This window comes from Balaenoptera ricei, chromosome 7 (genome assembly GCF_028023285.1).
Source record: "Balaenoptera ricei isolate mBalRic1 chromosome 7, mBalRic1.hap2, whole genome shotgun sequence".
NCBI lineage: Eukaryota > Metazoa > Chordata > Mammalia > Artiodactyla > Balaenopteridae > Balaenoptera > Balaenoptera ricei.
The window spans coordinates 50,561,156-50,573,277 of NC_082645.1; the positions used below are offsets into that span (position 1 = coordinate 50,561,156).

At 34.2% G+C, this 12,122-nt stretch overlaps 1 protein-coding gene across 4 annotated transcripts in view; it reads left to right on the plus strand.

Annotated features, from left to right (window-relative positions):
• TANK (TRAF family member associated NFKB activator) overlaps nt 1-12,122 on the plus strand; it is a 74,313-nt gene that overhangs the window by 17,335 nt on the left and 44,856 nt on the right. For 3 of the 4 annotated variants that reach the window (XM_059927975.1, XM_059927976.1, XM_059927979.1), the window contains exon 2: nt 2,744-2,891. In XM_059927975.1, the coding sequence (XP_059783958.1) occupies nt 2,793-2,891 (99 nt within the window). In that variant the 5' untranslated portion in view covers nt 2,744-2,792. Of the gene's footprint in view, nt 1-2,743; nt 2,892-12,122 lie in introns of those variants that run through there. The other variant, XM_059927977.1, reaches the window with a different exon arrangement.

A 12,122-nucleotide genomic window follows, 5' to 3' on the forward strand; every position in this document is an offset into this window, starting at 1 on the left:
CAATTTGTTATGACATCTGCAGCTTATTAAGACAGTGATAGACAACCTAGCCACTTAGCTAATTAAATCATCTAATTTCTGCATGAGCATATTACAGTATACTATAGTCCCTGTAGCTACCTACCCTTATTTTTCTTTTCCTGCTTATATACTTATTTTTAATCTTGTGTGTTTTTTTAAGCCACCCTAAATCACTTTTTTGAATGATAATAGTATCTAAATAAATACTCAAAGTGATGCTTTGTGTTCATGCTAATTACTCATGTTTCCATAGTGTCTATGGTATGTCAGAGATCCTGGCAATGTTAATTATCCTAACAGTATTTCATCTTTTCCATCTATCAGAGGTAGCAGTAAAAACAAATTTCAAGTGGAGTGCCTAAAAAATATATCATTCTTTCATTGCTTCACAAGGTAAAGACACTGTAATCCCCATAATAAAATTCTTGAAATTGTTTTTATCAAGCCTAGAAAATAACTTAGGAGTGTATTTAGTATCTTAAAGTGAAAGACTGGCTGATGGGATTGAAATGTTACCTAGGTATTCAAAAGGGCATTGTGATTTATGGTCAACTGATTTTCACCAAGGCTGCCAAGGGCATTCAGTGGGAAAAGAATAGCCTTTTCAACAAATGATACCAGGACAACTGGCTAGCCACATGCAGAGGAATGAATCTGGAGCCCTACCTCATACCATATTATACAAATTAACGCAATATGGATCAAAGATCTAAATGTAAAAGCTAAAATTATAAAATTTCTAAAAGGAAATGCAGGTGAAAATCCATGTGATCTTGGGTTAGGCAATGGTTTCTTAGATATGATATGAAAAGCACAAGAACAAAAAAAAAATAGATAAATTGGACTTCATCAAACTAAAAACTTTGTCAAAGGACACTATCAAAGAAATGAAAAGATAATCTATAGAATGGGAGAAAATATTACAAATTATATATATATGTATGTATATATGAAAAGTGGGCAAAGGACTTGACTAGACATTTCTCCAAAGAAGATACACAAATGACCAATAAGCACTGTAAAGATGCTCAACATCAAAACTGATGAGGTATCACTTCATACCCCCTAGGATCGTAGCATATAATTTTAAAATGGGCAACAATTATTGGTGAAGATGTGGAGAAATTGGAACTCTTGTACGTTGCTAGTGGAAATATAAAATGGTACAGCTTCTGTGGAAATGTCTGGAACTTTTGTGGCAGTTCCTCAAAAAGTTAAACATAATTGTCATCTCTCCCAGGAATTCTGCTCCCAGGCATATATCTAAGAGATTAAAAACATATGTTCACACAGATATGTACACACAAATTGTAGCTTTATTCAAAATAACCAAAAAGTGGAAACAACCCAAATGTCCATTAACTGAGAAATGAATAAACAAAATGTAGTATATTCATAAAATGAAATATTATTCAGACATAAAAAACAATGAAGTACTGTTACATGCTACAACATGGATAAAGGTTGGAAATATTATGCTACATGAAAAAAGCCAGACACAAAGGCCATGTATTATATGACTCCAAACGTCCAAAGTAGGCAAATCCATAGAGTCAGAAAGTAGATTAGTGGTTGTCAGGGGATAGAAGGGAGATGTGAATTGGGACTAACTGCTAATAGGTACAGGGTTTCTTTCTGAGGTGATAAAAATGTTCTGTGATTAGATATTGGTGATGGTTACACAACATTGTGAATATACTGAAAACCACAGAAGTGTATACTTTAGAATGGTGAATTTATGTTATATGAACATCTTAATGTAAAATACTGAAAGTTTTTTAAAGCATGTATACCCGAAGATAAAATAAAGGTGTTATAAAAGGTTAGAGACTGTTATGAAGGATTTCCAATCATAAGGGAGTGCAATAATTTGGTACCCCCCAAATCCCCTATGACTGATAGAGAACTTTGTCTACTCTGTGGCTTTCAGAGGATTAAGAGAAAGGCTCTGTGGTGTGGTTTTTACAGCTTAACAGGAAGAATCAGTCATTAGATGACCCTCTGCTCAGAGTCAGGGAATGTCGTTAGAGCTGTTATGCAAGTTGAGACGATAAAAGTAAATTACCTCCACTGAGTAAATCACCTGTAGTTCAGAAATAGCAAAAAAGTTGGAAAACTAATAGAGCATAGGGGTAGGACTGATGGGATGTGATTTTTCTTTTTTAATGTACAGTCCAACGGCAGCTCTCCCTAGATTTTGTGCTAAAATAAGAGCATTTTCACACAGTTTAATTGCTCTGTGATAACAACAGTGTGAACTCCATCCACAAACATTTATCTACTTAATTTTGCTCTAATTTCAGTGTAGCAAGCATTTACCTTGTAAGTGGGAGTAACTGTCCGTTTAGTAAAAAGAAGTCCCTTCTCACATTGCTAATCCTGTTGTGCATTTCTGTAATAAAGATTAATAACAAATGGCCTTTTATATTTTTCCATTTTTAGCTTGCATTTATAGAATACCATTTGCAAAGTAACATCTTTATGAACTGGAACCCTAATTGCTCCTTAAACATTAGTAAAGAATATTTAAAAATTGTAGAAGTTAAGGCTTTACAATTTTTTGATCAGGATTTTAAATGAGGCTTTTTTGCCTTTATAAAACTTTATAGTACTTGGTGCTATAATGTTCATGATAAACCATATAGAACTGTCTTTGAGGTACATTTTTAAAATGAGATTTATATAACTTAATAGCTATCTAAATTTTTCAATTGTTTTCCAGACCTGTCATTTACTCCATCATTTATAGTGATGCTACAGGACGGAGAGGAATGGATAAAAACATTGGCGAGCAACTCAATAAAGCTTATGAAGCCTTTCGACAGGCATGCATGGATAGAGATTCAGCAGTGAAAGAACTACAGCAAAAGGTATGTGGTTTTGGTTTTGAAAGTTATTTACCCTGGTAAATGGAATTTGAGTCTTGTGCAATGGAAAATATTATATTGTTAGAAAGTGCCTTGAAGACCTAAAACACAGTGATATATTAATGGATGAAATTTGAGATTTTTATTTGCTATCTTTTTTAAAACCATTGTGACCTGTGGGAAGAATTCATTTTAAGGTGATTGTATTGAGGAAAGATAAGAATGTTATCTTCCATAAATAATTTTTAAATAAAATGACAAACTGAAAGTCAGAAGTATTACTATCTCAGCTAGTTTTATTTTTTGGTTTTTTTTTTACATTGTTATTTGGCTGGTGAGAGGACGGTACAAATCTTAAAATATCCTGGAACTAAATTTGTTATTAATTTATAATAGTCTTCCATTCTTTAAATGTAACAGTTAAAAATCAACTATTTCAGTGAAGTCTTTAGTGGCTTACCAGATTGTTCAGCTTTTTAAAATTACTCCTGTACACATAAAACTTCTGTTTAGTGCTTTTAGTTTCAAAAGAAAGTAAATTGGAAGAAAGGTATACCCAGGCAAAAATTACTTGGTCTAGTAGTTACCAGGTACATGTCTGTTATTGGTCCATTATAAGGTTTTCACTGATCTACAGCAAAATGAGAATAATGTAATGAACTTCTTACAATGCTGAATTTGTTCCGTTTAAAATTCTGTCCTTTATTCTGATACTGTTTCCATGTTTCTGTACTGTCAGAATAAAGAGCAAAATTTTATTAACATATATATTCATTGAATGATGATCATAGAGTTTTTTGTTCGCTTGTTTAATATCATTACTTAGTGTTTTGGGGGTCCCCAATACCACCCACACATTCTGCGATTCCCTAGAAGGACTCACAGGACTTAGTATACTGTCATACTTAGAGCTAAGATTTATTACAGAGACATTGTAAAGATACACAGCCAGATCACTAATGGAAAAAGACATAAGGTGGAGTCTAGAGGAATCTGTGCGCAGGCTTTCTACGCTATTTCCCTCCTGTGAGAGGTCACACAGAGTGCACCCTCTCTCCAGCTTCAAAAATTCACTCAACACACTTGCAGTGTTTTGGCATGGGGAACTCCATTTGAGACTCAAGAGCTTGGGTTTTTTTTAAGGGCTGGTTACATAGGCACCCTCTGTCAACCAAAATTTCAGATTCTCAGAAAGAAAGTAGTTATTCACCATAAATCTCATGGTATAGTCTAAGTAGGCTGGCACAGCATTTAGAATCTTACCACTTAAGTGTTTTCAAAAATCAAGTTCCCAGATGCCGTCAAGGGCCAGCCTTGCAAATAGGCCTTTCTGAAGATAAACAGCCTAAGGCCTGCTATGTTAAATTATTCCTGCACAGGCAGTTGAAAGTGGAGGATCTTATGTTGGTTCCCTCAATTAAAAAAAAAATTTACTAGCCTGTGAAATTCTGAAGTCTAAGAAATATGCTAGCCATGCGGTTCTTAGTTTCTTCCATAAATATAGGAACTACACAATTCCCTTCCTCCTTTCCATTTGATACATCTACTATAAAGCTAGCTGTTATACATACTTCACTGCATTCCTCAGAAATTATCATTATTCTTTGTGATTCTCCTTTTGATTTACAAAAGAATACTCGCAGTTATACAGGTAAACTTAATGGGCTAGAGGTCTTCATTAGGGGTGCATAAGAGAAACAGAGATGGGATAATGACAGGCACTTTCTCGATTATTGAAATGAAGTTTGGATTTCTTTTCCTTTCCAGTTCATGTATAAGGCATAATCACTTTTTAAAAAACAAAACAAAAACTCCCAGCTTTTATTCTTCTTATTTTCCCATTAGGTTCATTAAGAAACTTCAACAATGCTGTACTTGTTCTAGGAAAGTTAGGAAACACAGAATTAGGGAAAAGGAGTATTGAGATATTCTTGGGTTAAGGCAGACACAGGAATTTCTCTGTCTCCTCCTCTTTCTGCACTGGCCAGTGGTAAGCAATTGAAAACTTTTGTAATTTAATCTCTTATCTGCCATGGAAGAACCCTTCACTCACAGCAGCAATTATCTTAAAGAGGGGAAAGGGAAATATTTTTTTACATTTCTCAAGAACAGGGGAAGAAAAAATGTATACTATATATTCTTATATGTTAAACTCTAAATATCCTGATTTATTTAAGAAACATGATTGAGTGTCTGCTGTGTACTGGGTCCTTAATGAGGTTCTGAGAATACTGAAATAAAATATAGTTTATGTCCTTAAGGAACTTTCAATAAGTAAAAAAGGAAAATCAAGTTATTACCATAGCATACTAAGTGCTACAGTAGAGATCTGTGCAGGATAATATGTGAGCACAGAGAAGAGGCATCTGTCTCAGTCTGGAAGGATCGGGTCATAAGCCCACTACTAAGCCCAACCCTTTAGCTAAGATTAGGAGGAGTTGGGTAAATTAGGGAAGACGGATCCTGCAAGCATAGAGAGAATAGTATATAATAAAATCTTGGAAATGAGGGAATGTATGGTATGTTTTATGTACCATAAGGTGATCCTATGGCTCCAAAAGGAACTATAGGGCAGTATAGGAAAAGAAGCTGTGAAGGTAGATTAGAGCCCTATCTCGATGATTATGACTATGTAGTTTGTACTGTATTCTTATTCATTCAAAATTTATTGAAGGATTTAATATATGCTTTAGAAAAGTCTTCCTGACAGTGGGATAGAGGATAAATAGGATAGAGAATAGTCTGGAATTCACTCAACAAACATATATTGATGCTAAGCAACGGTCTAAGATCCAGGAATATAAAAATAAGTGGCAACCATCAAGTTGCATTTATATATATATATATATATATATATATATATATATATATATATATATTAAAAATTATATTTCTATTAATATACATATATTAAATACGTATGTACATATGCTTCAATTTACAAAAGAAAGAATGAATGCAGTCATTTCAAGCGATCAAAATGAGGACTTAAATTAAGCATTGGGAATAAATTTGGGAAGAAATCTAAGATTTATTTAGGAGATAGAATGAAAAGCAGGTGGCATCTGAATGTAGGCCACTTCTGAGGGTGATGGCATAGATTCTAAGATGATACCCATGTATCTGGACGAGAAGACCGGATTAATCGTGGTGCTGATGAACTGAAACCAAGAATGGAGAAGAAGGTTCAGATTTAAGGGATTGGGAAATAAGATGTATAATTAGATTTTAGTTATTAGGTTTGGTTACCTATGGGACATGCAGGTGAAAATGTCCAATGGATGGTTGCAAATATGGACCTAAAAGCCTAGGTAGAGTTCTGAATTGGAGATTATAGATATAGGTTATAGAACAACAGATTTCATCATAGCCTTGAATGTTTATAACATTTCTGAGTTATATGTATGGGGTGAAGGAATATATGAAGGAGAGGAGGGTAAGAGGAAGAAAATAAGGAAAACCAGTTGGTCGCTGGAGATTCAGAAATAGGTTAAGGAATTTACTATGAACAAGAGGAGAAACACCCATTCCTCTAAGAATTGGAGGGAGCAAGAGAGAGAAATAGCTGCAAATGAAAATAAGTTTGCAGATAAGAGGTGGAGGTGGCAGGAAGTTAAAAGGGTTATCATGAATCACTTACATCTGGAATCCAAAAAAAGTCAAACCTGTAAAAAACAGAGAGTAAAATGGTGGTTACTAAGGAATTGGAGGGGGGCAGATAAGACTGATGGTATTTAAATTTGTAACAAGTAGAAAATAAGCCATAGAGATCCAATGCACAGTATAACAAATATAATAGTATTGTACTATAATTATTTAATGTGATAAATATGACTACAACAATCCTATTGCAATATATAAATGTATCAAAGTAACACACTGTACACCTTAAACTTACAAAATGTTACGTGTCAAATTTATTCAATTTAAAAAATCAAATAAACAAAAAATAGTAGGGTTATCATATGAGAGTCCATTTTTTTCCTGTGAAATACAAGATAAGGTCATCTACTGAGTGAAATGATTTTCGGATATTCTGAAAGTGGTAATAAAGACTTGAAAGCTTCAGTTAAGAAAAGAAGAAAAATTTTGCATCCAGCCTTTACCATGAATTTTTGGTGGTGTCAATCCATGTTTGCTGGTTATTTTTTCAGCAAGTTTCTTGATATAGAAGTAGAACAAATGGGTGGCCAAATTCAGGATTAAGAGATTGTAGAGTTAAGAGTAGAAGAATTTCTGGTTAGGTGGCCAGAAAGTGCGTACTAAAGCAATTGAAATATGTGCTTTGCGATACACGCTAAAATCAGAAAGAAGCTAATCTAGGAGGAATCTAACAGACTAAGAACAAAAAGAGGGTTTATGGCTGAAGTGTTCATGAAGTGAGAGAACAGATACAGAGGGAGTAGAAGAATGTGAGAGTTCAAAGGATAGGTTATTGTCAATGAGTAAATATTGATGTTTAGGATCTTCTATCTTCATAATGAGTCATAAAAGTGGGTAGCTGGAATGAGATTGAGGAATTCAAGAAACTCTAAGACTAGAGCAATTCTCCTAGAATGGTGGTAGGTTTAGGAGCATTTAGAGGGACTGTTGTGAAAAGAAGAGCAAAAATTCTTGAATGTGAGGAAGTGACTAGTATCTTGGAAGATAACTGTTTTGAGGAGAGACTGGTATAATTGAATGCCTTGTGAATGGTCTTTTGCTTAAGTTTAAACGAGTAATGGCCCAGAAGTGGCAATAATGAAGCAAGATCATACTTATCTTTTTGTTCTCCCACATCTAACTCCATCACCCAGCCCCTGTGGTTTGATATGACACTAGACAGTGTCATATGAGGGGGTTACAGAGGCATCTGTATCCTCAAGAGACAACATAAAATTATTCCCATTTTAATGTGAGATGCCAGGCTTGCTGAAATGCACATTCTTAACCACTGGACCACCAGGGAAGTAACATCGCCCTTTCAAAAGAACAAAATAAATTTCCAGAAACAGCCCCTGAAGAACCACATGCATCAGACTTAATAGACAAAGACTTTAAAATAACTGTTGTAAATATGCTCAAAGAGCTAAAGGAAGCCAGACTCAAAGAACTAAAGGAAATCAGGAAAGCAATAATATGAACAAAATAAAAATTTTACTAGAGGGGTTCAAGAATACACTTGAACAGGCAGAGGAAAGAATCAATGAACTTAAAGACAGGTCATTTGAAAAAATGGAGCCTGAGGTACAAAAAGAAAAAAGAAAGAAAAGTCAACAGAACCTAAGGGACTTATAGGACACTATCAAGTGCAGTAATATATGCATCATGGGAGAAGGAGAAGAGAGAAATTCTTTTGAAGAAATAGATTATTTGAATAAATAATAAAACTTCTCAAGTTTGAGGAATAACATGGATATACAAATCCAGGAAGCTCAACACACTTCATGTAGGATAAATCCAAGAGTCCTACATCAAGACAAATTATAATCAAACTGTTGAAAGACAAAGGTAGAATCTGGAAAGCAGCAGGAGGAAAGTGACTCATCATGTACAAGGGAGCCCCAGTAAGGCTGTCAGTGGATTTCTCAGCAAAAACCTTGCAGACCAGAAGACAATGGGATGATGTATTTAAAGTATTGAAGGAAAAAACTGTTAACCAAGAATTTTATATCTGGCAAAACTGTCCTTCAGAAATGAGGGAGAAATTAAAATATTCCCAGACAAACAAAAGTGGAAGGAGTTCATTACCCCTAGACCTGACTTACAAGAAGTGCTAAGGAATGTCCAAGTTGAAGTGAAAGAGTGCTAGAGAGTAACTTGAAGCCAAGTAACAATATAAAGTCGTCTGGGAAAGGTAAATACATAGACAAATATAAAAATCAGTATTATTGTAATTTTGGTTTGTAACTCTGCTTTTTATTTTCTACAGGATTTAAAAGACAGATGTATAAAAAATAATTTTAAGTCTATATTAATGGGTACACAGCATATAAAGGTGAAATTTGTGACATCAATAACAAAGTGGGGGGCAGAGCTGTAAAGGCATAAGGTTTTTGTATGCAACTGAAGTTAAGTTGTTGTCAATTTGAGATAGATTGTCATAACTTCAGGATATTATATGTAATCTCAGTGATAACCACAAAGAAAATATAAAATATGCACAAAAGGAAAGGAGAAGGGAATCAAAGTGTGTCACTACAAAAAACCAACTAAATACAGAGGAAGGCAGTCGCAGAATAAATGAGGAACAAAATGCTATAAGACATACAAAAAATAAAGAACAAAATGACAAAAGTAAGTACTTCCCTATGGGTAATTACTTTAAGTGTAAATGGGTCACACCCTACTCAAAAGACATAGATTAGCATAATGGATAAAAAAACAGGATTCCACTATGTGCTGTCTGTAAGACTCACTTTAGATTTTAAAACATGCATAGATTGAAAATGAAAGGATGGGAAAAGACTCCATGCAAATAGTAACCAAAAGAGAGCAAGTGTGGCTATACTAATATCAGACAAAGTAGACTTTATGTCAAAAATTGTTACAAAAAAAAGGAGGGACATTACATAGTGATAAAAGGATCACGGTATCAAGAAGATTTAACAGTTATAAACATATATGCACTGAACATCAAAACTCAAAAATATACGAAGCACACGTTTATAGTATTTAAGGGAAGAAATAGATGACTCTACAGTAACAGTAGGCGGCTTCAATATCTCACTTTCAACACTTCCATTAATGGATAGAACAACCAGACAAAGATGATCAATAAGGAAATAGAAGACTTGAACAACATCATGGACTGACTGGAAATAGCAGACATATACAGAATATTCCACCCAGCAGAAGTAGAATTCACATGTTTTTCAAGTTAACATGAAACATTCTCTAAGACCATATTTTAAGCCATTAAAAAGGCACATAAATTTAAAAAGATTGAAATCATACAAAGTGTCTTTTCTAATCACAGTGGAATGAAACTAGAAATCAATGGCAGAAGGAAAACTAAGAAATTCACAAGTATGTGGAAATTAAATAACACACTCTTAAATAACCAATGGGTCAGAGAAAAAATCATAAGGGAAATAAGAAAATATCTTGGAGACAAATGAAAATGAAAGCACAACATACCAAAACTTATGGGATGCAGTGAAAGCAGTGCTGAAAGGGTGAAGAAAGATCACAAATCAGTAACCTAACTTTACACCTTAAGAAACTAAAAAAAGAACAAAATAAACCCAAAGCTACCAGAAAGAAGGAAATAGTAAAGATTAGAGCAATAATAAACAAAATAGAGACTAGAAACTAATAAAGCCAATGAAACCAAGAATCGGTTCTTCTAAAAGATCAACAAAATTGACAAATCTTTAGCCAAATTGATTAAGAAAAAGAAGACTCAAATAACTAAAATCAGAAATGAAATAGGGGACAATACTACCAATTTTACAGAAATAAAAAGAATTCCAAAAGTACTATGAACAATTGTACACCAACAAATTAGATAACCTAGATAAAATCGACAAATTCCTAGAAACACACAACCTACCAAGACTGGAACATGGAGAAATAGAAAATCTGAATAGACCTGTATCTAGTAAAGAGGTTGAAACAGTAACCAAAAAGTTTACAACAAAGAAAGCCCAGAACTTAATGGCTTCCCTGGTGATTTCTACCAAACATTCAAAGAAGAGTTAACACCAAACCTTCCCGCACTCTTCCAAAATATTGATCAAGATGGAACACTTTCCTAACTCAGTTCTATGAAGCCAGCAACCCTAATCCCAAAGCCAGACAAAGGCACTACAAGAAAACTACAGGCTGATATGTCTTATGAATATTAATACAAAAATCCTCAACAAAATACTAGCAAACAAAATTCAACAGCATTTTAAAAGGATTATACACCTTGACTGAGTGCGATTTATTCCTGCAATGCAAGGATGGTCAAGTCAATCAATGTAATCAAAATCAGTCAATGTAATACACCACTTTAACAGAATGAAGAGGGGGACAAAAACCACACGATCATCTCAATTGATGCAGAAGAATTGATAACACCTTTTTTTTAATAAAAGCGCTCAACAAACTAGGACTAGAAGGAAACTATTGCAACGTAATAAAGGCCATATATGAAAAACCCACAGCTAACATAATACTCCATGGCGAAAGACTGAAAGCTTTTTCTCTGAGATCAGGAACAAGACAAGGATGCCCGCTTTCACTACTTCTATTCAACATAGGACTGTAAGTCCTACCCAAAGCAATTAGGCAAGAAAAGCAATATCCAAATTGGAAAGGGAGAAGAAAAATTGTCTCCATTTGTTTGCAGATTACTTGATCCTGTATGTAGAAAACCCGAAAGATTCCATCAAATAAACTAGTAGAACTAATAAACAAATTCAGCAAAGTTGTAGGGTACAAAGTCAACACTCAGAAATCATTAACATTAAACAAACTGAAAAGGAAATTAAGAAAATTCAATTTAAAATAGTATCAAAATGAATAATATACTTAAGAATAAACTTAACCAAGTAGGCGACAGACTTACACACTGAAAACTACAAAATGTTGCTGAAAGAAATTGAAAGAAGAGGGAGTTCCCTGGTGGCTTAGTTGTTAGGATTCCAGGCTTTCACTGCAGTGGCCCGGTTCAATCCCTGGTCGGGGAACTGAGATCCTGCAAGCTGCACAGAGCAGCCAGAAGAAAAAAAAATTAAAAGGAGAAACATATGGGGGAAAGTCTGTGTTCTTGGTTGGACCCTTACCTTTCACCATATACAAATTAACTTAAACCTGATCAAAGACCTAAATGCAAGAGCTACCATAAAACTCTTAGAAGAAATCATAGAGGGAGAGCTTCATGACATTGGGTTTGGCAATGACTTCTTAGATATGACACCAAAAGCACAGACAACAAAAGAAAAATTAGATAAGTTGGACTTCATCAAAATTAAAACTTTTGTTCATCAAAGGACGCTATCAACAGAGTGAAAGGCAACCCAAGGAATGGGCGAAGATAATTGCAAATCATTTATCTGATAAAGGATTGATATTTAGAATATATAAAGAACTCCTACTCTCAACAACAAAAAACAACGTGATTAAAAAATAGGCAAAGGACTTGAATAGACATTCTCCAAAGAAGTTAAAACAAATGACCAATAAGCACATGAAAAGATGCTCGACATCATTGGGGAAATGCAAGTTAAAACCACAGTAAGACACCACTTTGTACCCATTGGGATG